This window comes from Harpia harpyja, chromosome 12, assembly GCF_026419915.1.
Source record: "Harpia harpyja isolate bHarHar1 chromosome 12, bHarHar1 primary haplotype, whole genome shotgun sequence".
In the NCBI taxonomy this organism is placed as follows: domain Eukaryota; kingdom Metazoa; phylum Chordata; class Aves; order Accipitriformes; family Accipitridae; genus Harpia; species Harpia harpyja.
Window position 1 is genome coordinate 33,677,096 of NC_068951.1, and position 22,777 is coordinate 33,699,872.

General features: G+C 60.3%; 1 protein-coding gene across 4 annotated transcripts; it reads left to right on the forward strand.

Annotated features, from left to right (window-relative positions):
* The first annotated feature begins 5,189 nt into the window (after positions 1–5,189).
* On the forward strand, positions 5,190–14,679 carry PTMA (prothymosin alpha). Of its 4 annotated transcripts, none has more exons than XM_052804021.1 (5): positions 5,190–5,340; positions 9,845–9,916; positions 10,611–10,707; positions 13,276–13,349; positions 13,799–14,679. In XM_052804021.1, the coding sequence occupies exons 1-5, from the start codon at positions 5,296–5,298 to the stop codon at positions 13,844–13,846; spliced, it is 336 nt and encodes a 111-aa protein (XP_052659981.1). In that variant the 5' UTR covers positions 5,190–5,295; the 3' UTR covers positions 13,847–14,679. The 4 variants fall into 4 exon arrangements, with proteins under 4 accessions (XP_052659981.1, XP_052659983.1, XP_052659982.1 ...); XM_052804023.1 differs by having other exon boundaries at positions 10,611–10,701; XM_052804022.1 differs by having other exon boundaries at positions 10,614–10,707.
* The last annotated feature ends 8,098 nt before the right edge of the window (positions 14,680–22,777 follow it).

Below are 22,777 nucleotides of genomic sequence, written 5' to 3' on the forward strand. Positions count from 1 at the left end.
TGGCCACACCATGCAGCAATCCCTGCCTCAACACGCATCCAGCCTTGGGCACGTGCGGCAGGGGGGGTTTCCCTCCTGCTGAGGACATTGCAAAGACAATGTGTTTGCAAAGCGCTGAGAGAGGCAGGGAGGGAAGAGAATCTGGCCTCGCCTCCTCCCTCCCACCTTCCTCTCTCTCTCATTTAAAATCTCTTCCGTGCATCACTTCTAGCAGTGGGACCGGAGCCCTGAGGAGTGAAACCACGTCTCTGGCCCAAGGCCCAGGCCTGGGGCAGGGTGTGGGTGTGTAATCTCTGTGTGATAGGCCCTTGCCCTGAGTCGGATCCACGGCGTTGTTCACTCGGGCTCGTGGTCACAACCAACCTTCAAACCGGGGGTGAAAAAACAGAAAACTAATTAAAAGAGAGAAACAACTGTTTTCCAACTTCACCAAGCTCACGCCCTGGGGCACAGGTCTCTTTCCCCTGCCTCTGGCGCAGGTTGCCCTGAAGCCCTCCTCACCCTTCACTTGAGAGAAAGGCAATAATCAGCTTTGCTGTCTTTAAATCCAGCCGTGGGGCCCTGGCAACCTGCCAGGGGCAAGCCAGTGTCGTCCTGGCACGCAGGCAGGGAAGGACAGGAATTTGAGTGCTGGCTCCCGGTTCATGGCATCCCTGGCGCTGGCCCTCTGCAGCCAGGAAGGTGATGCTGGGCTCTCTGGAAAAGCCAGCATCCCAAACCGGAGGCTTCCCTCGTCCCTCCATCGTGTCACCACCCTGCCCATAGGCAGGAGCAGGATTAGCAGCAGCGCTGGGGTGTGTTGCTGCCCTCAACCTGGCCCTGGCTCCTGCCAGCACCCAGTGGAGGGAGGCAGAAAAGGGTGCTCCCTTGTCACCACCTCTTGGCTAGCTAGGGCAGCGGCTTCGCAGAGCTGTAGAGAAGCCAGCAAGCATCTTGGACATCAAGGGACCATGGTGTCATTGCCTGCTGGGGTCAGGGGACCTGGAGAGGTCACACTCACTTTCCCGTATTCTCCAGTCACGGGGGTTAACCTCCCTAGAAAGCTCTCCTTGCCCTGGGGCTCCACGCAGAAGCCTGAAGAGGACATTGGTGGGACAATGCCATGTCCTGCCTGCCACATCCCGCTCTGGGTGCTGGCAGCGGGGTGCAGAGCAGCCAGACTCCCTACATCCCTCTGAGGGATCCCTGCAAATGTCTCCAGGCTCAGTGAGCAGCGGGCTGGGAAAGGCCAGTGAGTCAGAGCCCTGTTTTGTAACGCAGGGGGCAGAGCGCGTGTCGGAGCAGGGATGGCCGTGAGCTGAAGTGTGGGGCCCGCCTGGGCCTTTTGCAATCCTCTGGGGAAAGGCGAAGTCGCTGTCTCCATCCCTTAATTAAAGTGCACCACAGGGACCCGCTCCCTCCTGTTTACGTGGTTCGTGGGGATGGACGGAAGAGCAGCAGCCCGGGATGTGGGGAGGAGGACAGCCTCATTGGCCCTTCCGTGGGCTGGGGTGGCTAGTGCTCTCCAAGGGCAGTTTCTGTCTCCTGCGATGAGGTCTCAGCCTTGGCCCCACAGTCTCACAAAGATACTTTTTGGACCCATGAGCCGGCCCCAGTGCTCTACACGCCTCCACTTCCTCCTGTGAGCACACATGAAGCTCCTTCCCACCTTCCCATCGCCCTCCAGCCCCCCCCGAAAGTGATCCTCCTGGCCCCACAGAGCAAATGTCCACAAAGCCACAGCCCCCGCGTGGAACCCTTGCCCATCGAGGAACAGAAGGTGACACAGCCAGGATGTCATCTCTGCCGGCTTCACGCCCCGCCATCAGCAGCCTGACCTAGAAACACTACCACGTCTCGTGCGCCGAAGCCCGCGGATGCTGCAGGCTCATCCCTCTGTTTTTTCCAGAGCAGCTGAGTGACAGTCGCCCCTCCCCTGCCTCTCTGAAGAGCGTAATGAGAATTTCCTCCGAGGAGCAGCTTGCTGCGATGAAATAATCGCCCGAGCAGCAGGATCTTCGCTGGGGATTAGAGAGGCTGCTACTTGCTGAGCTAGGGAAACAGCCGACGAGGAGGGAAAAGTCCTACTGCCTCCTCCAGCACCTCGACTCCTTTGCCAAAGTGATCGCCTGCTGCAGACGGAGCGAGATCCTAGGCAGAGCTCAGCCCTGGAAACTTCTGTGCCTGATGCTCGGACACTTTTGCAAAGTCCCTTTCCACCCTCCTCTCGCTGCTCCCTGCGGAACCGCTCCCCAGCCCGGGCCGGCAGGAGGGGTGGAGAAGAGGTAAAGCGGCAGCTGCCTTTTACAGGCAACAGTTTTTTGTTGTCGTTTCTTTTTGTACTGCTGAGGCATGAAACGCTAAGCTGAGCCAGTTTCTCTCTGCCTTACACGCAGGGGCACTCACCAGCCGGGTCATCCCGCTGCACGGAGGGACGACGGCAAGGGCTATACATGGATTTCCAACGCAGAGTGGTTTAAGGCAGTTTTGTTTCCACTCCAGGCTCAGTTTTTTTCATCTCCCCCCTCTCTCTGTCTTCTGTGGGATCCTAGTGTGACCATCCCTTGAGGATTCCTAATTTTCTTCCCCAAATATCCCACATCTCTCTTTCTTTTTTTAACTGTTCGTGAAATGTGGGAACCCCAAGCCCAAAGGAACATCTCTGGTTTGAGGAAAAGGCACACATTAAAGCCAAGTTACACCAGAAGTGTTTTATTTTAGGGCTGGGCTTGGTTTGTTGGTTTTTTTTTTTTCTTTCCTCTTTCGGACGCATTTAGACTCACTGTCCCCACCAGCCCCGGGCTCGGCAGTGGCAGAGGGCGCTCCTGCCTCTAGCCCTGTAAGCAACCTGCCCCAAACCCACAGCCGCTGTTGAGTGTGGTCTCCGGGAATAGACAGCAGCTGCCCTTGTCTTGAACACACCAAGCGAGAGGCGTAGCCAGCAGCGACCAGAAATCCCGGTTTCCACAGCCCTGTCCTTCCCCCCAAGCGGGTGGAGAGGCTCTCTCCCCGCTCCCACCGCCAGGTCAGAGCGGGACATCCAACGTGAGAAATTCGTTGTCCCCAAAAGGCCCCTCCTGACTAAACACCGGCTCGCCACTGGCGCCCGAAAGCCGCGAGCGGGGCACCCTTGTGCCGAGACCGGCTCTGACACAAAGCGAGAGTTTTCTGTGGCAGCGCTCACAGACGGTGAGGCGGCCCCTGGGGCTGGGGGACGGTCAGGGCAGGGGATGGCCAGCCCCGGCACGAGGTCAGTCGGACGGTCAGTGGCTGACACGAGGTCTCAGCCGCCACGATGCTTCCTGCTCCCGCCACAACCCTGAGGCCCTGACACCCGCCCCCCCCCCCATCTTCATCACCTCAGGGCTGCTCCCAGGAGGGGCAGGACACTTGAGTCTGAGGAGGAGAGTGTTCCATGGTGCGACCCGGCATAGAGCAGCCTGTTTGTGGTGCTACTACGTTTTGTGGAAGGCACATTCTGTCCGGGAAACAGGGCCCTGTGGCCTCGGTGTCCAGCTGCTGGGCGCATGTGGGGATGGGGTCAGGGAGGCCGGCGCCATGATGCCTCGTGCTGCGAGGCCTGGTGCCAGGCAGTGCAGGGGCTGCCATTGCTTCTCTGCAGCTCTCCTGAAAACCTGGGGGGCGGGAGGAGCCCGGCTCCCAGCGGCCGAGAGAAGGGCACCCTCCGCCCGCGGCAGCCCCCCCCCAGCCGGGGGTCGCGCCCCTCCCCGCAGAGTGCCCCGTACGCCTAGCCAGGTGGCCCCAGCTCCGCTCCAACGCGCCGCCCCGCGCCCGCTCCGGGTTTTCAAAACCACTCCGCTTTAGACAGACAGGGGCTTCAGCCACTAAAAAGCCGCAAAGCGTCAGCACAGCGTTCGCTCAGCGTTGTCGACCAATCCGCATCACTCGATCCCTATATCCCGCCCTCCGAGGACAGGCTCTGCCGACTATTGCCTTAGCCTGGCGGCCATATTGAGTGTGGCAGAGGTGCTGCTCCGTCTCCGGGTGCTTTTCTTCACCCCCTCGCCGCTTCCTTCTCGCCTTCCGCACCGGGGGACGCTTACGCGCGGCGCTTTCTCACCCGCGGGGCCGTTGCGGGCTGGGGAGCGGCTCCCGGGGGGTGGCAAAACCGTGTGGTTGCCCCACGAAGGGCTCTCGGCGCCATCTTGAGTGTGGCAGAGCCCCCTCACTCGCCGCGTCGGTGCCCCGTTACCCGGCGGCGGGGGGGGGGGGGGGGGGCAGAGGTGGCCCCGGTGCTCGCGGGCATGGGGGGGAGGGTGCCGCAGCCTGGTATAACGGCGGGCTGCGGAGAGGGGAGTGTGGGGAAGCTCCCGGTGCGTGCCAAGGCGTGAGCTCGCGAAAGGTGTGTGTGTGGGCAGAGGGGCGGTGAGGCGGACTGGATGCGTTTGGGTTTTTTTTTGGTTTTGTTTTTTTTTACTGTAAAATAAGCAAATGGGTGGGAATCCCGCATTTCTGCCCGGCGGCCGGCACCCCGGCTGGCCGCCCCTCCCCCGCTCCCCGCCGGGGGCGGCGGTTGTTGTTGTGGCAAAAAAGTTTCCGCGGCGCTCAGAACAGGGCGCAGGTTGCGTGGGGGAGGGGGGACGGGTTACCCCGGCGGCGACCGAGGGGACGGGGCTCCCCGGTACCACCCGCCGTCTCCGGCACCACCGGCCGCCCCGGGCGGGCACCGTTTCCCCGGGCGCGGGGAGGCCCCGGGGGAGCTGGGGGGGGAGGGGGGGGCAGCGCCGGTTCTCCCGCATTACTATTACTATTATTATTTTTAACTCTTATTATTTTTCCTCCCCTCCGCGGGCGGGCGGGCGCGCACGCCTCCCGCCCCTCCGCAGGCATGCGGGCTGGCTGCGGCGGGGAACGGGGCGGGGGGGAGGGGGAGAAGGGAGGGGGGGGCCGCCCGCCCGCCGCCTCACACGGCGGGGCGGGGCGGAGGCGGCGGGGGCGGAGGCAGCGGGAAGGGAGGGGAGGAAAGGGGGCGGGGCTCTGCCGCCCACCGCCCCGCGCCTCGCCCACGCTGAGGCCGAGCCCGAACTCATCGCCGCAGTGTCGGCGGCGCCGGCGCCTGCCCCTTTAAGCGGCCGTGCCCATTGTTTGCGCCGCGGCCAATGGGCGCCGGCGGCCGCGGCGCGCGCGGCCAATGGGCGCGGCGCGGGGCAGCGCGCGCGCCGCCCCCGGCTCTATAAGAGGGGCCGTGGCGCCGCGTGAGTCCCCACTGGCTCGCGCAAAGCCATCTTGGCATTGTTCTGCCCGCGCCGCCGCCCGCGCCGCCACAGCCCCGCCACAGCCCCGCACGCCCCCGCCATGTCCGACACGGCCGTGGACACCAGCGCCGAGATCTCCGCCAAGGTGAGCCGCCGCCCCGCGACTCTCCCCACCCCCCCAACCCCTCGCTCGCCGCTTTTTTCCGGCTGTAATTTTTTTTTTCCCCAAGCGATTTTTTTTGCGGCTTTTTATCTTTTTCTCTTTTTTAAATTTTTTTTTTTTTTTTTTTTTACTCCCCCCCACCTTCCCGCCCGTCCCTCGTCCCCAACCCCTTCCCGTTGGAAGTTCGCGGTGGGGCTCGGTGCGGGGCCGCTGCCGCCGCTGCTCTCGCCGTGCGGAGCTGCCTGCGCCGTTTCTTTGTCTACAGCGTGCGGGAAACGTGCTCGCCGCCCTCGCCGGTGCTGCGAGCCCCGCCGTGCCGCGCCGGCTTCCGCGGCCCGCTGCCTCCCGCCTTCCCGGGGACAGCAGTAGCAGCAGCAGCGGCGGCTGCGGGGCCGTCCCGCCGTGGAGGGGCTCGGGGAGTGTGTGGGGGGGAAGCACGGTTGCGCCTCGGCACCCGTCTGCGGCGGGGGGATGGCGGCGGCGGGCAGCGATCGTCTCATTCAATCCGCTGCGGGAGCTTGACAGCCCCGTCAAACTTGGGTCCCGCTCGGCTCCGTCCCTGCGGGGGGGGGGGCGGGCAGCGCACTCCGGAACATGCACCGGAGCGGGGGGGGGGGGCAGTGACTGTTGTGGAGTTGATCCCGAAAAGGGGGGAAGGGGGAGTGTTTGGGGGTGGCGGTTGCTGTTTCGGAGTTGCACCCGCTTGATGCGGGGGGGGGGGCAATTGCTGTGTCGGTGTTGCCCCCGAAGGAAGGGGGGGCCGTTGCTATTTCAGTGTTGCTCCCCCCGGAAGGGGGGGTAGTTGCTGTGTCGGAGCTGCCCCGGATGGGGTGGGGGGGGCTGGGTTTGCTATTTCGGAGTCGACCCCGGAGACGGGGGGGGGGGGGGGCGGAGGAGTACGCCGGAGCTGCACCCCTGGGGGGGGGGGCGGGGGTCGTGATTGCTATTTTCGGAGTTGCCCCGGCGGGGGTAGCCCCCACGGCGGAGCTGCCCCGGGTGCGCTGGGGCGGCGGAGGGCTGGGGACTCCGGCCGCGGGCCGAGCTCCTCGCAGCGGGATAACTTTGCGAGTCGGTGCCGGGGGTGATGGGGAGCGGTTGGGGATCGCCGGTACCGGCCAGGAGAGGCTCTCCCGGGAGTCCCCGCTGCGGCTCCCGGCGCCCGCCTTTGTCTGCGAGCCGCGGCGGAGCGTCCCCGGGGGCGCCGGGCACCGGGGCGGGCTGCGCTCCCCGCCGGGCCGTGGGCGGCGATGCGCCCCGTCGAGCCCGGAGCCGCGGCCGGGAAAGTTGTGGGGGGACCCGACCCGACCCGACCCGGGCGGGTGCGTGGGAAGGCGGCGGGGGATGGGGCGGCCGTGCCCGGGGGCCTCCTCACCCTGCGCCCCGGCCGGCACCGGGTCGTGCCGCTCCCGGGGGAAGCGGGGCTGGAGGGGAAGGAAAAAAAAAAAAATCCGATAGGGAGGAGGGTTTACGAAAAACAACCAACGAAACGCCGTTTCTGGCAGATTTCGATTTCACTTCTGTTTCCCGCTCCCGCAGCCGTACCCCCCCCCCCCCCCCGCCCGCCCTGCCCTCGCTCCGGGGCCGCGGCTCGGTCCCCGGAGCCGGGAAACGGCCAGACGGGTCGATCCCCATCCCTCCCCGGGGGAACGGGGCCAAGTTTGCCGTTAACCTTCCCCTGCCCTTTACAGCGTGGGGGAAGGGGGCCTCGTCCCCGGCTCGCCCTCCCGGGGAGGAACAGGGGTCCGTGCTGCGGGGCGGGCGGAGGCGCGCACGGCGGCAAGGTGACCCCCTTCCCCCCCAAACATACGCACCCGGTAGGCGGAGGGGGGAAGCGCGAAGGCACCGGGGCCGTTCGCCCTCGTCCCGCCTCGCCGTCCGGAGCGCTCCCGGGAGGCGGTGGCGGGCGGCGGGGGGGGGCAGGGGGTGGTGTCTCCCGCCCCGCCCGGGCGGCGGCTCCGCGCCGAGCGCCGCCCCCGGCCGCCGCCGTGCCGCGGGGCGCCCACCACGTGCGGCCCTGCCCGCGCCGCCCCCTGGGAGCTGGAGTCCGCCTCGCCGCCCCCGCCGGGACTACACTTCCCGGCAACCCGCGGGGCGCCGGGCCGGCGCGCTGGCGGACGGCCAATGAGATGGGCGCGGAGAGTGGCGCGCGGTTTGAACGGCGGCCGGGCGCGTGTCGGCGCGGGGGGGGGGGTGGTGGTGGGGGTGCCCCCTGCCGGCGGGAGGCGCGGGCTGCGGCGGCTCCTCCGCCGTCCCGCGGAGGGGGTGGACGCGGGTCTTTGCTGGGACGGCGAGCAGCGGGCTGCCGGTCCTTTCTGCCGGGATCCTGCCCTCTGCCGCGGTCCCTCTCCCCATCGGGAGCAGCGGCTGCGCGGGCAGTTGCTGGTGCCCCGGGAGCTGAGCGGGAGCGAAGGTAGAGCTTCCCGGGCAGTTGGTGTATGACTAAACACCATTGCTATTTTATGGACAAACAGCCTCGCCACACCTATAATTAGAGGCTCTGTCAAAGCTTTGGAGCTAAAGCAGTCCTGCTGCACGGACTCCTGGTCTGGAGGCTGCTGTAGACATCTGTCTGTTTGTATTGGACTGGGCGTGGGGAAAGGGAGAAGCTGTGGTCCTCTCTGCAACCCTGTTGCTAGCACAAACTTCATGACCTGGCATCCTGATGGTCGTTAAACTGAGAGCGTCTTCAGTGGTGCGGGAAAGGTCAGGGCTGGAGATCCGTCCAGCTAAAATCCCCAAGAATGCATTGCTCCTTCACCGGGAGGATTGCTTACGTTTTGTGAACGACTCCTTTTGAAAAGAACCGTCGGGCTTAGTGAGATGTGGAAACTCTGACTGCTCGATCTGCTCTGTGTTTAACTTAGGAAATGCTTTTGTCGCCCTCATGCCCGTGTGCCTGATGTGAGGCAGAGGCTGCAGAACGCAGCAGCGCGATGGTGCGTGAGCGGTTAAGTGGTTGTGATCAGCCTCTGGGGAACAGCGGGAGCTGCTGACAGTGTAAAACTGTGCTGGAATTGGGCAGTGTGGAGGAGATGGCCTGGGAGCTGTATGTCAGCAGTGAAAGGAGGAGGGAGCTTGTGTTTTTGTTTTACCCCAGGCTCCTGGGATGCTGGTTTGATTAGGTGAGGTTCGATCAACAGGTGTAGCCGCCCCAAAGCTTGCTTCCAAAGAAAGTCTTTCCTCGCTGCACTGGCAGCCTGCGTGCCTCTGCTAACAGCATCTGTGCGTGCCCGTCTGGGTCTGAGTGGTTTAAGTAACCTGGTGGTCTAAAACCCCTGCGCTGTCTCGCCAAAGCAGCCTGCAGGGTAGTAGAAACCCTCCTGAAACAGGAGCAGCGGCCACGCTAGCAGGGCCAGGGCCGTGCTCTTACCCACTGGTGTTTCCACGAGGAAGTGACAGTGGCTCAGCGGGAGTGAAAGTGCCTGCTCGCTGCGGGCTGCGAGGCAGCCGCAAAGGGCAGGTGGGAGGGGGGCAAAGCTGCTTGCTGCTGCAGCGAAGTAGGGAGCTGCCAGCAACTTTGAAACACCTCGTGGTCGCTGCTGAAGCCGGCTGTGTGGCTGTGCTGCTGGCCCCGGGGAAGGGCCTCTCTGCTTTCCTTGGCTGGGGTAACGCTCCTTGTGCTGAAGGATCTCGCTCCAGCTGATGGAGGAACAGAAGGGGAGGAGGATGCAAGCAGAGATGCCAGTGTTAAATCCAAGTGTTCTTTATGCAGGAACATAAAGTTGGATCCTTTGAGCCTGTTTGCCGAGCGACTTGGCATGACATTTTGACAGTGATCAATAGCAAAAACACACAAACTCCCGCTCTCCTCTCGCTCTGCTCGCAGTGGAGATTTGAACCGAACTAGCCAGGCATGGCTCTTGGAGCAGTGTAAAAATAGACTTCTTCCCCCACCCCATCCTGTTACACTTAAAGCTGCGAGCTGGATACTGGAGTCTCCTCTGCCACTGCGAGAAAGACCAGGCGTGTAATATTTGCCGTATGATTTTCCCCAGGCAGGGCAGAGACCACAGTCTCTGCTAATGAGTTCCTGGGATTTGTTCCTGCTGCGAAGGTACCGAGCAGCCGTGGATGTCTGCAGCCCTGGGGCGGCGGAGCTCTTACGTTGGACGGGGCTGCTGGCTCTCCGTGGCATTGCAGGAGCTTGCGTGGACTGTGCTAAGATGGGCAATCAGCCAGCTCTGCTGCTGTTGAGCATATGCAGACGGCCAGCTCTCTGTGTTTGGGAGCTCAGAGGTGAAACAGAGCAGTCTCTTTTTTAGATAGCTGCTCTCTGGCAAGGCTGACTTGAATTGAGATTCACCCCCACACTCTCCCGTTCCCAAGGAGGAGCCAGAATGTGGCAACCAAATTGCAGAGCAAATCGGTGTGAAGAGAAACCAGCTCCCGCTCTCTCTTGGACTGTGTTTTTCACACCTGATCTGCAGCTTCTATGACCCAGGCACCTGGAATTGGGGTGACTTCTCTGCTTTTCTGCTCCTTCCAGGATCTAAAAGAGAAGAAGGAAGTTGTTGAAGAAACAGAAAATGGCAGAGATGCACCGGCCAACGGCAACGCTGTGAGTATGGCTACAATCTGCAGGGAGAGGCAGCCCTTATGCCAACGCCTTTTAATTTTCCTCTCCCTTCTTGCTTTTGCTGCGATCTTGTCCCCAGCCCTGCTCAGAGGGGACCCCCTCCAAGTGGCAGCACTGCGCTGTGCAGAGAGCCCTCAAGCCTTTGGGGCTCCAGGTTCAACAGATGCTCCCAAGCCTGTGGGCAGCTCATGTGTGTGCAGAAAGGAAGGGCTGGGCTTGGATCCCCTCCCCGAAAGCTGTGTGAGGTTGTGTCCAGTGCCGCCACCTCCCTAGGCACTGGAAAAGGAGGGGGGGGGGGGAAGAAACCCTAGATTTACAGCATTACAATCAGTTGAGTGGGGAAACACATTGTGTACAAGTAAACCGGTTGGTTTCCTATTTTTAACACGCTGGGGGAAATTCACTCTGCTGCATTTCAGTGTGTCACAAGAGCCTTTGCAGTCTTTGTCCTCGCCCCAAAGCTGCAGCCCGAAGTTACTCTAGACTTGATCCTTCGTGCCTGGGCTGTCTGCGTTGTGTGGAGGCAGGCAGGCAGCGGGGCGCGTGCCTGGGGCTCCGCTAGGCTGGTGCTTTGCTTTAGGCAGGAAAGGTGGGGACGCGCACTTCTGCTGAACATCTCTTCCCCCTTCTCCCTTCCCCAGTGTATTTTTTTTAAGTGATGTTTTGTCTTGCCAAGGAGAACGAGGAAAACGGAGAGCAGGAGGCTGACAACGAAGTAGACGAAGAGGAAGAGGAAGGTGGTGAGGAAGAGGACGAGGAGGAAGAGGGTGATGGTAACTTTCTTTGTTCCCCCCACCCCCATCCCACGGCTGTGTCCTGCCCTGGACAGCAGACTCCTGAGAAGCAGAGGAGAGCCGAGAGCTGCATCTCCCCCTCGTGGCTGCGGCCAGGCGGCTCTCGCCAGCCAGGCTCAGTCCTTCCTCGCTCGCCTGGGCCACCAGTGCTGGGAGTGAAGTCAGCCTTGAATCCCTTCCAGCAGGTTGAGGACAGATTCCTTCCTTCCTCCCTCCTCCGGCCAGACGGCACTATACCGTGGCGCTGAATAAGCGCATTAGCCCTTCCGTGCGAGTAGTAAAATCTGCCCTTGACTCTTGTGATCACAACGGCTGCTGCAGGACGTGAGTGCCAACCAGTGAGACGGGGACAGCCCTGGATGGCCATGCCTTGGCCCAGGCACAGAGGATAGGTCACCATCCTTGTTTGTGGAGCAGCATGCCGAGAGGCTGATGTGGTCCCCTCTCCTGGGCCTTTCCCGGGCTGGATGCCGTGTGAAAGCAGGCAGAGGAACCTGCGGCTCTTCCCTCCTCCTCCCAATGGGAGCGGACAGGCTTGCTTTCAACCTTCTCTGTCTGCAGTGTCCTGCATCTCCCTGCCCTCCCCTGCTTCCTGACCTGACCCAGCCTGGAAGTGGGTTTTGGCAGCAGCGACCAGAAATCCAGCAGTGACTTGCCGAATCACTTCTCACCCTCCCCGCTATTATATTTTTCCCAAGATCTGCTTGGATGAATAACATTGTTTATTTTTATCGCTCGTTAAGGCTGGGAGAAAACCATTCTTGTTATGCTGAAATGAACTCGGGGCCCTTGATAGCTGTTACTAGGTTAATCCCCTGTGAATTTTCAGTTTACGTGCTGACCTACTAACCTGTTGGTTAGTTTTGGGAGACAGGGACAGGGCTGGAAATTTAATGACCGTTAGGCCAGCACCTATTCAGACAGTGTAAGCAGGGAGAGCTGCCCCCTTTGGGGTAGCATTCTGCTCTCAGCAGCCTGCTGCCTGCTGTGCCCTTTGGTAGGAACTGGTTCACTAGGAAAAACTGGGAATCGTGGCCCTCTTCATGCTTGGGATTTTAACCCTTGGGGACAGAGTGCAGTGCTGCCATGTGCTGTCGTGAGACCATCTACATCCAGCCCTGCTTTGGGGTGGAAGAGAGGGGAATACTTCCCTCTCCCCCCTCCCCTTGGGCAGGAGGGGGATGCGTGTGCCACAGGCGTATGTGTGTGGGGTGGAAGTGTTGCTTGGATACTGCTGTGACAAGCCCGGGGAGCTTTGGTCCCGCAGTGCCAGCCCTGCTCTTCCCAGCGCACTGAGCGCAGGCACGATTTGGCATGCAGTGCTTGCAGGGATCCTGCACGGGCTCTGTCTGTCCGTGCCTGCTGCCCTCAGGTGATCCCTGCCTGAGAGCTGCACCTGAGCAGCCGAATGCTGCAGGAGAGAGATTTAAAGTCAGCAAGAGCAGCTTGCATCAGCTTTTTTTCCCAACACTTGTGGCCAAACTCCATCCTGGAGTTTGACAGCGGAGGGGAGCTTGAGGGTATATTTTTCTCACCCTTCTCCCCATCCCATCTCATTATTTGCTTTGCTTAAAGCAGCTCAGAGAACTAAAAATGCTCCCAATCAGCTTGGCGCTGTCACCTGACCCGCCGGCCGGCCTGGTGCATGTGATGGCTGCCAGTGTGTTGATCCATCGCTGGGAGCTAATCTTGGCCCTTCCCGCCGCATGGGCCATGCCATGGCTGGACACACGCTGGGGAGAAGAGAGGGGAAGGGAGGATGGGCTGACCTTAATCCCCCTGGCTGTCTATACGTGTGGCTTGTGGCAGTGGTTTAAAGCCAGCTTACTGGCCTTAACACTCTAAGTTTTAGTAGGGTCTCCTGTTACACAAGAGACTCGTCTCGGCAGCCAAGAGGTTGTTCTTCCTCTGGAGCCTCCAGTCTTGCCCCCGACCCCCCAAAACTGGCCAAAGGCAATGGACTCAGTCGTTCTGATCCACTGGCCTATTTGAGCTCAAAGTGGGTCAAAGCCCAGAGCTCTCTGTTCATCCTTCTCTGGCTGTAAGATAAGTTGGTAGCATTTGTTTGCCGTTCTGATAATTAGAAAGTGTTCTGACTCAGAACTAATGCGTTCTGGCTCTCTTAACTCATTAAAGATGGACTAATAGCTGCGAAGGGAAGCAGAAGTAATCTGGAGCGGTTAGGTGGAGCAGCCACTAGAAAGAGTTTTTTCCTCTCCCCCCCCCCCCCTTTTTGCTGTGATTTCAGTGCTCGCGGTAGGTGCTGGTTTTGCCGTCCTGTTGTCCGCACTACAAACGTGGTGTGAGCCAGAGTCGATGCTGCCAATCCTTATTTCCTCTTTGGTGGGTCAAGCCAGTTGGGGGATGCCCCGAAAGCCCCCACGTCCTCGGGCACCTGCTGTCCTGAGCAGTGGCTATGCCAGCTGGGGAGACAGGACACTGGACACTGCAGTGTGGAGCTGAGCCAGAATTAAACCCAGAGGGGAGGTGTATGGTGCTGTAACCCTCCAAGAGGGTCTCACGTTCCTCCCCTTCTCCTCCATGCAGGTGAGGAAGAGGATGGTGATGAAGACGATGAAGCTGAGGGAGCCACAGGCAAACGGGCAGCTGAGGATGATGAGGTAGGAAGAGCAACCAGCCCTTCGGAGCCACCCGTGTCCCCAGAGGGCTTGGAGGGAGCGTCCGTGGGGCTGGAGAGGCCGGGCTGGGCTCTGGGGCTGGAACGCCCTGCCTGTGCGCTCCCTGTGCCTCTCCGGGGATGTGGCCCAGTTCTGTTTATATGCTGGCCTGGTTAGCAGGGTGTCTGCTCTGGCTCTGTGGAGCCGCTGGCCCTGGGTTGGGGAGCCCCAGGGTGCTCATGGCTGGCCAGGGCAGAGGTGCTCAGGGGCTCCCCGAGCTGGCTGCAAGAGGATTTTGCATGAGGGGGGAAACACTTGCGTTGCTCTGTCCTTCTCCCTGAGGCAGGAGAGCAACCCGAAACCCTCTCCTGCCTTGCTGCCTGCCTTGGCATGGCTCTCACGAGCAGCCCCGCTCCCTGTCCCCTCTCCTGACAGCTTTGCTTTCCCCCCAGGATGATGACGTCGATCCCAAGAAGCAGAAAACCGATGAAGATGACTAGGCAGCAAATTATTATTATTTTTTTTTTTTTAAATAAGGAGGAAAACAAACCAACAAAAAAGGCCAGCGCGTCCTCTTCACCCTTGGGACCCCCCCTTCCCTCCCGTTGCAACCCCCTCCCCACACACACACGCACCCCCTTCCTCCCCCCTCCGCCGTGGTCATCCTCACCAAGTAGAGTGAACCCCGTTCCCGGCCCCCCGGCGCGGCGCTGCCACTCAACGAACATACGAAACGATTCGCCTGTTAGCGGGGAGAGAAACCCCCCCTTCCCCCACAGACCCCCTCCCCCCCCAAGCACCAAAACTTCAAGGCCCTGCTTTCTTTCTTAAAAGTACTTTAAAGGAGAATTTGTTTGTATTTTTTATTTACATTTTATATTTTTGTACATATTGTTAGGAGGTCCGCCATTTTTAAGTGATCTCGGATTGACCAAAAGGGGGGCTTTGAAGTGTATATCTCTCTTGTTACCTATCTCTGACTTTACTTGTGGTGTGACCAGGCCCAAACCATTATCTCAAAGGAGAATAAAACAAAACCTTGTAAAAAAATTAAAAAAAAAAAGACAAAAATGCAAAAAAAAAAAAATTTACAATCTTATTCTGAGCATTCCAGTAACTTTTTTTGTGTATGTACTTTAGCTGTACCATAGATCGTGGTTTGTATGAGGTGGCAAGGCCAAAGATAAAAAGGTTTTCTTTTTTTTTTTTTTCTGTCTATGAAGTTGCTGTTTATTTTTATTTTTTTCTTTTTTTTTGGCCTGTTTGATGTATGTGTGAAACAATGTTGTCCAACAATAAACCGGAATTTTATTTTGCTGAGTTGTCCTAACAAGGCTGCCTCCCAACTGCTGCTTTTTGTTTTAGTTTTGATTTGTTTTAGTTTTTTTATTTCTTTCTCTCCTTCTTTCTCTCCTTCCTTTCTTTCTTTGCTTTGGACTTGGGCTGGGAAGAGAGTTGGAGAGGGAGTAGAGGGGTGCAGGGTGTTGACGGGGAGGGTCTGGGGGCTGTGGTCCCAGCTGGTGTCTGCAGTGCAGTGCCATCCCCCTGCTGCTGTTGTCAGGGCAGGTGAGGCAGCAAGTTCTCACGGCTGTACTCCGTGGAGAGCTGCAGCTGTGCCCCCAGCATGGTCTCTGCATGATCCTGCACGGCCTGGCTGCTTTTGGGATCGATAGGGACAGGTTAGGCTGGGAAACCATCAGAGAGAGGCTAAATGAAAGTGAGCTGGGGTGTGTGGGTATGGGGTGCTCAGCAATCCTGCTGTCCCTCTACAATCAGACTTGTTGGGAATATTGTGTGGCTAGTTGGGGTTGAGAAACCCATCCCAGAAATCCTTCCTCGCAATGTCTGCTGTGGGTGGGTGACCCCCCCGGTTGTGGGATGGTGGCTGCTGAGGCTGTGCAAATGCCTCAGTTCCTTCAGGCTGTGTGAGGCAGCACGGGGCTCGTTTACAGCATCGCTGGCAGCGGGCTAGAATGTGTGTGCTGGAGGAGGCAGTGTTCAGCAGGGATTGAATTCAGCCAGAACTGGTCCCTGAGGGATGCTCCAGCCTGCGCCGGCCATCCAGCAATTTCTGGGGTGACAGGTTAGCAGAGGTTTGGTGGTGGGACCCTGGGAGGCAGGCTGGGGTTGTCTGTCCACTTTAACCAAACCAAAATGCTGTAATTTAGCCTAGACCTCTGCTGCTTTGCTCCTAACCTTCCTCCAACTCATTTTTCCTCCCTCCTCTAGGGTGTTGGAGCTCAGAATAGCTCAGCCTGCTCTTCCAGGTATGCGGAGACATGTTTGCAGGAACCCACCTTGTATCTGTGCCTCCCAAACCCTCGCCCCGGCTCTGGCGAGTCCCCTTTCCCCTGCTGAAGCCCTGCCAGATGGCCTCGTTTCCTCCTCTCGCCTTGCAATCCGGGCAGTTAGCATTGAGATGCTGGGGGGTGATTTTTATTCGATTTTTTCTTTTTTTTTTTTTAAAAGAAGAGGAACCGTCGTGCATTTAGTATGCTGGCTGTGAGGATCACAGCTCCTCCTGATCTCTGGGAGCAACCAGGTCACTTACTCTGTATTTACACTGGTGGCAAATAGGCTCAAAATCTGGCTCCTTGTCCTTAATTATCCAACTAATCATGGTGCTAGCTGATAGCTTATCAGATTTACCGCCTCGATTTACAGGCCATATCCAGCCCTGCCTCTCGCCCGCCAGGGTGATGGGGTGCTCACGGCAGGGCTGGAGGCCAGAGCTAGATTTGATAAGCAGGTGCTCTGATGTCCCCGATGGGATGGACGACATGGGAGCGGCAAACAGCGCTGCTGAGCGTTGCCGAGTGTCACCGTACGGCTGGGTGGTGCTTTGTTGTGCAGCACCGGCAGCTGTGCCTGTGTCCCTGCCGCAGCTGCCTCGTGCGTGGCTCGTGCGCCGCGATGGACTCTGACGACGTGATGGACTCCGACGTGTGATTCGAGCTGGTGCTTGCAGATTTGCCAGGCAAATTATTCAAATAAGTTTCTGCAGCTGAAGAGCTGGTGAGAGCAGGCTCTGTCGGTCACCGAAACATGGGGACCCTGCACGCACAGCTGGCGTGAGGCCCCCAGGGGGAGATTTTGGGGGAGCAGTGGCCTTACTGCCCCCCACTGCAGAGCAGGACCAGTCCTATGGCCTGCAGCCCCCCAAAACCTGGGGGTCTTGCGTAGTAGGGTCCTCTTTGGTGTGAGGTGAAACTGGAGGCTGTTCCCAGCCAGACAGGCTGGTGATGGATAGGGCACAGAGCAGCTGGGTGGGAGGAGAGGGGAGGCCTGGGGGACCCCTCAGCCCCACAGCTCCTGGTCCTCACCTGGTTGCTATGATCCCTGTAGCCACTGGTGATGGAGAGAGGAAGCCCTGCTCCGTCACCTCCAGCTGTGCAGGGCAGCCCTGGTGTTCCTGCACCCTGTCTCTACCCCTCTGTGGCTGGGTCCTGGGGGGTCTGGCAGCCCCCTGCTACCCCATGCCCCCTGGATGTGCTGCTGTGTCTTCAGCGCAGAGAGGGCAGATGCTGCCCCAGGCGTGGAACAGGGAGGGGACAGGCTGGTCCCAGCACTGGGGGCTGAGACCAGGCACAGCTCAGTGCATGGGCCACTGCAGGGAACCCAGCCTCAGCCCTGCTGCCCAGCCACCCAGCCACAGCCAATCCCCACACACCAGCACAGCCTACCAACCAATCCCACACTGCCACTTGTCCCTCCCTTGCCCCTCCACCTCCCTCCCTCCCTCCCTCGTGCTGCTTCCACCAACCACAATCAAGCAACACCCAGGCCTGACCAATCATGGTCTGCCACCTAGTGCTTCCCCCCAGCCAACCATGTGCCGCCACCTGTCCCTGCTGCTGTCTCGCCCTTCGCAGCAGCAGCTCACCAATCGCAGGGAGAGGGAGACCACTCTGAGCCAATCCAGAGCTGCCACCTATCAGCTGTCCCAGCCAATAAGGGGCAGCCACACCCCCCCAAGGGGTATAAAAGGCCCTCTGTGCTGGGGCTCTCCTATGGTTGAGTAGGTGATGGTCCTTTGTAAGAGCCTGTTGCCTTTAAGTTCCTGGGGGGGGGGTGCAGGCTTGAAGGTGGCTCTTCATCTTATTTGGTGCCTGATGCCACACAGGGCCTTCTGGGTGAATCCAACATGCTACAGGGATTGCTCACCTGGATGATGTCTTGAGATGGGGACCGGGAGCAGCAGGTCCCCCTCAGCAAGAGAGGGCTTGCAGGAGTCATGCCAGCTGAAGGTGCCTTGAAGGATCTTAGAAATGGTCTCCCTGGGGAGCTGGCCTTGTGCCAGGGGCTGACTGCTGGGACCTGGGGAGTCCCACCTACCTCTGATGTGCAGAAGATGATCTCCACCACTGCCTGGTGACCAGAGTAAGACTCTGTGGGGGGCTGGTGCCATGGGACTGGAGGTGAAGAGCACGTGGCCATTGTGTGCCTTCAGGCATGGTGTCATGCTGCTGGGTCCCTCACAGAGCTTCACAGGTGACATGTTCAGCTGTAATCTGTGGAGCAGAAGTACTGCTTGTGGTGCCCTTTGCCTGCAGACATGACCCATGTGTCATGGGTGATTTGACTCCTGGTTGGACTGCTGATCACGCTGGTCCTGGGGACCATGGAGGTGAATGGCTGAAGCTGTTCTGGGGTGTGCTAGCTGGCTGCTGACCACTGAAGGTAGCCCAGGTAGCTCCCAAATGTAGCCATCAGGAGAGCTGCAGGGTGCCTCGTATGAGACTTAGGCTGTGCCAATGTTTACAGGTGGCCACTTGGACCAAGGGCAGCCCTTCCCAAGGACTCTGCTGTGGCTGAACCTCAGGTGGATCAATGGTGTCCTACATGTGGCTGAACAAGGAGGTGAATTGAGAGCAACTTCCATGTGGTAGGCCTGAAATGCAATGCACCAGTGGAGCTGTGCTGCCAAAGGTCACAGCCAGTGTAACCAGTGGGGCTGAGCCCATGCCCTGTGGGGAACTGAACTGGGTCTGGACCAGCAGACCTCTCTCCAGTCCTGACCTCCTGCCTGTAGTAGGTTAGGACCTGTTTTACTAGCTCATGCTTGTCCTGCACCAGCTGTAGCTTTTGGTCAGCCTCATTCAAAACTCTTCTTGTTGCATTTTGACAACCTTCCTGAAATTTGGAGCACCTTGAGGGCTTGGTGGAGAACCTGCCTGGGGGGAACGCAGGACTTGGACTCCAAACGAGACATGGGCTGGGGTTACTGGTGCAGTTTGCGTCTGGGTAAATAATTGGCATCTACTTAAGAGTCTGATGAGTGAAACTGCCTTCCAGGCACGACTCCTCAAGATCACAAACATAGAAGCAATTCTGGGGCGTTGCAGTTGAAAATAGACATGAAGAGCTGTTCCTCTAGCAGAGCAGTTGCCACCTGGCTCAGGGAGCAAGGTGTCCCAGGGGAGCAGATCTCTTGGGAGCAGGCTGGGGAAGCCCAGGGCCTTTGGCCAGTCTTGGCTCATCCCATGTAGCAAAGATGCACCTCCTAAATGGTGTAGGGATGTCTGTGTGATTGCCCTGAGAGCTGTCTGGTGTGGGCAGGAAAGCCCAGCCCATGCTGAAGAGCAGAAGTGGGAGATTTAGTTCGTGTCTCATCGCTGGCTGCCACATGCACCGCAGCCTGTCCCCCCTCGGTGAGCCAGGGCAGGTCTGGTCCTGGACCCTGACTTGGCAGTCCCCAGCTCAGTGGAGGTCCTTGAGATCTGAAACCCAGCTGGATGCTAACCCCTGCTGCCAGGTCTCCTTGGGGCCACCATCCCAATCCTTCCCCGCTCTGGGGTGGAAGCCTTGGAGGGGGAGCGGGGCTGGGGTGCCCGTGGCTCCTCCTGCACAGACACTGGGAATCCTCCATCCTTCCCTGTGCCGATGGCTGCTCTGTCTTTTCTGATTGAGCTGATCCTCTCCAAAGGGCAGGAGAGCAGGAGGAAGGGCTGCAGGGGATCCTCAGCTTTGCATACCCCAAGGAGGGCCATGGCTCCTGTTCATGGCTGGTTGGGGAGCCCCAGAGGGAGGGATGGGGGGTGGCCAGGGTGGTGGGCTCGGAGGCCCCTCCGTAGTGCTGCACCATGCGTGACCCAGGAAGAGGCCTGGGAGGAAGCAGCAAGTGCTGCACTTCAGAGCAGACGGGGACCTGGCAAGGCTCTTGCATTGCTTTCATAAGAAAGCACAGTGCAAGGGAGGCAGCTGGGGGATGAGAAAGCTCAACCCCATTTGCCCTTGGAGAATCCACAGGGATGGAGACCTCAGGCTGTAAATCAGCAGAGATGGGGCCTTTGCATATGTCCTTTCCTGCCCAAGAGGGAGGCCTGAAGGTGAGGGGCTCTGCTTCTCCCTGCATGCCAGCTGGGTGTCGTGTGGGGGTGTGGGTCCTCCAGCTGGCTTTGGGTATAGGAGTGCCCCGGGTTCTGTGGGCACCTCTCTGGCCCTCTCTCCTTTGCTGCAGGCAGAGCAGGCTCCTGGCCCTGGTCTTTTAGGGGGCTGGAAACCAGCACCCCTCTTTCATGGCTTAGGGCAGAAGGTGCGAGGGTTGATGCAGCTTGTTCCTGAAGCCAGAGACCTGGATGCTCAGTTGGTGCATGACCCATGGGCAATGCTGAGGAGGACAACCCATAGCAAGTATGAGCCACCCGCTCCCCAGCTGGCAGCCTGGGCACTGCCAGCCCCCAGATCCACAGGCCAAGAAGGGACACGGCTCCAAATTGTCTGGCTGGAGTGGCAGGGAGTGTGGTCCTGTGTGGGGCTGGGGAGCCTGCTGAGCCTGCCTGGGGTTGGCTCCACTGCTGAGCAAGGCCCCAAAGGCAGCATGAGGGCTCAGAGCGGCTGCCGTGGGGTGTGCCTGCCCCACAGGGATGGGTGCAGTGGTGGGGTGCAGAGCCAGCAGCCCAGACCCCTGGTGAGACAAACCCCGGCCATTGCAGGGGCTGGGTCCCTACCCTGAGGTAAATCCCGCTTAGCCCTGCTTATCCCCCCAAGGCAAGGATGTGCTGCTTCCCTGGGGGCACCCGCTCCCCCCAGCGCAAAGGCCCATCCCTGGGACGGACTGCGGGAGCAAGGCTGCAGCTCTGGGGCGATGTCCTGGCGGGGTGAGCAGCAGGCGGGAGCGGGGCTGTGGGGCTCTGTGGTGGGAAGGGGCGAGCGAGGGGCACCTGCCCTCAAGCAGGCGCTGGAGCTGCTGCTCCTTGCCCCCCATGCTGCACCATGGCATGGCTGTGGGGCACCCCACAAAGCAGGCTGGTCCCCAGCAAAGGCTGGGGGCTGCGTTCGGCCATGGGGAGCCCCACCGACCTGTTAGCCGTGGCCTCGGGCTCTCGGGGCTTCTTGTGCATCCCCCGGCTTGGCAGGGGTAGGGCGAAAGAGGGACGAAGGCAAGCACGTGGCACGGAGGTGTCGGTGCCTGCGGGAGATGCTGGGACACCTCGCCCCCATGGCGGGAGCAGCCCCGGTCCTAACCGTGTGCCCGTTGGTACCCCCGGGGTCTCCCGGCTGGCACGGGGCTCGGTGCGTCCAGCCCAGTGTAAGGGCCGCTTCTCTCTTGGGGTAGAGCTGGTGGCACGTCCCATCCCGGGTGGCCCGCCAGCCTACCTGGCATGGAGCTGACCGGCCCCAGCTGGCCCTCGATGGCTCTCCCGGTGTCCCCAGCCGACGGGGTGACCCAAACCAGCGTCCTCCCCGTTCGGCCGCCGGCGCTGTGCAGTCCAGGCAATATTGCTGTATTGCAGCACCATCTAGTGCTGTGGGATGGGGAAACCCGGCACCCCAACGCTCCCCCGAGAGCGGACAGGCCATGGCTGTCCGGTGTCCGTAGGTCTTGCTGCCAAGGCCAACCTGCCAGGAAACCCAAACAGGCTGCTGGTGATGGGGATGAACAGGCAGCACAGCGTGTCTGCTGGCCTGGAGCAGCCAGAGCTATCCCCCCTCCCTGTGCCCCTGCTCTGTGCCGGGGAATTTCCTGCAAGGATCCTGGGAAGCATCAAGGGGTGTAGACATTCCCAGTTCCTGAGCCAAATGTATCTGGCCTCAGCTGCTGGTTTTGCCACCTTCTCCCGTGGAAATCGGGCCTCTGCCCTCTCCTCTGGTGACTTTTGCTTCTTTATCAGCCAGGTGACCCCAGCTCTGTAAGTCCCTCGACATCAGGGTCTTCACATCACTCTTGTGGCTTCCTCCTGCATCCCTGGCAGTTTCTTGGTGTCCATCTTCCATAGCTGGTGTGAGTGTGGTCCCTTCCCACAACTTGTCACTGTTCCCCTTTTGCACACCTGGGGCAGTGCCAGCCTTTTCCAGCCTGGATTTTGGGACACTAGGAGAGCTTTCTGCAGCACCATCCTGCTGTCCCCTCCTCCCCTTTCTACATGTCCCCAGCTTGTCCCCTCTCAGCTCATCATCCCTTCTGGGTGCCTGCCACACTCCCTACCCTGCCCGGACCTGGAGCGTTGGGGAAGCAGACGGGATTTTGGCATGGAACTGGATGCCGTAACAGGATGCTCTGCAAGAGGGGCTGTGGCAATGGCTGGCCCCGTTCCCCTCCCGCAGCGGGCCATGCTGGTGGGGACCGCTGCCATAGATGTGGATGTCAGGTGTGCGGGGGGCGAGGTGGGTGCTGAGCCCCAACAGAGATTGCACCCAGGTCCCACAGCACTGAGGGGCTGCTGGCCGGAGGCTCACTAGGGCAGGAGGAGTTGGGCACCTTGGACTGAAAAGGGACCCTTTGGGTCCTGCCTCTGCCCTGGCTGCCCACCTGTCTTTGGGGATGGATGGGGCTGTGCCCAAGTCACCTGGCAGCCCCAAAGTCCCTGTGTCTGAGCATTTTGATGCCTGATTGGGACTCTGCCTGCACTGTCCCTGCAACCCAGGGGTGGGATCGGTGCCCCCCAAAAGGGACAGAGGGACCTGAACCTTCCCAGCCCTCCTGTCCCCCTCCCAGTGCTGCTGGGGGAGGATGGAGCTGGGTGAGGTGGGATGAGAAGGCGCTGACCCCACAGGCTGCCTGCCTGCTGCCACGCGCTGCCTGCTGCCTGCCCGTGCCGCCTGCACCCACGGGAAGGTAAGAGTAGCGAAGCAGGCACCGAACATAACGTGGCCCTGGGCTGTTTGTGCGCCTTTTGTTCGCCAGTAACCTTCGTGAATCAGCTAATTAACCGCATTAGGACGGCTCTGCTTCCCCGCCTGAGCGTTATTGGGCAGGGCAGATCTGGGGCAGCATGCCAGCGGGAGCCCCGGTCGGCTTTGCCAGGCGGTCAGGCAGCTGAGAGCCCCTGTGGCGGCAGGGGAAGGTGCCTGGGTGTCAGCCGGGGTAAGTAACACCCTGATGGAGTGCTGGCGATGGGCACCAGCGAGGGTGTGAGAGCCTGGTGCTTGCTGTATGGTGGAGAGAAGCTGGCCCTGTTCCCCCATCGCAGCATGCAGGCAAGAGCCCA

Coding starts and splice junctions, on each gene's coding strand:
- PTMA (XM_052804021.1), top strand. CDS start 5,296: ATGTCCGACACGGCCGTGGACACCAGCGCCGAGATCTCCGCCAAG. Junction 5,341..9,844: donor GCGCCGAGATCTCCGCCAAG/GTGAGCCGCCGC, acceptor TGCTCCTTCCAG/GATCTAAAAGAGAAGAAGGA. Junction 13,350..13,798: donor GGGCAGCTGAGGATGATGAG/GTAGGAAGAGCA, acceptor CTTTCCCCCCAG/GATGATGACGTCGATCCCAA.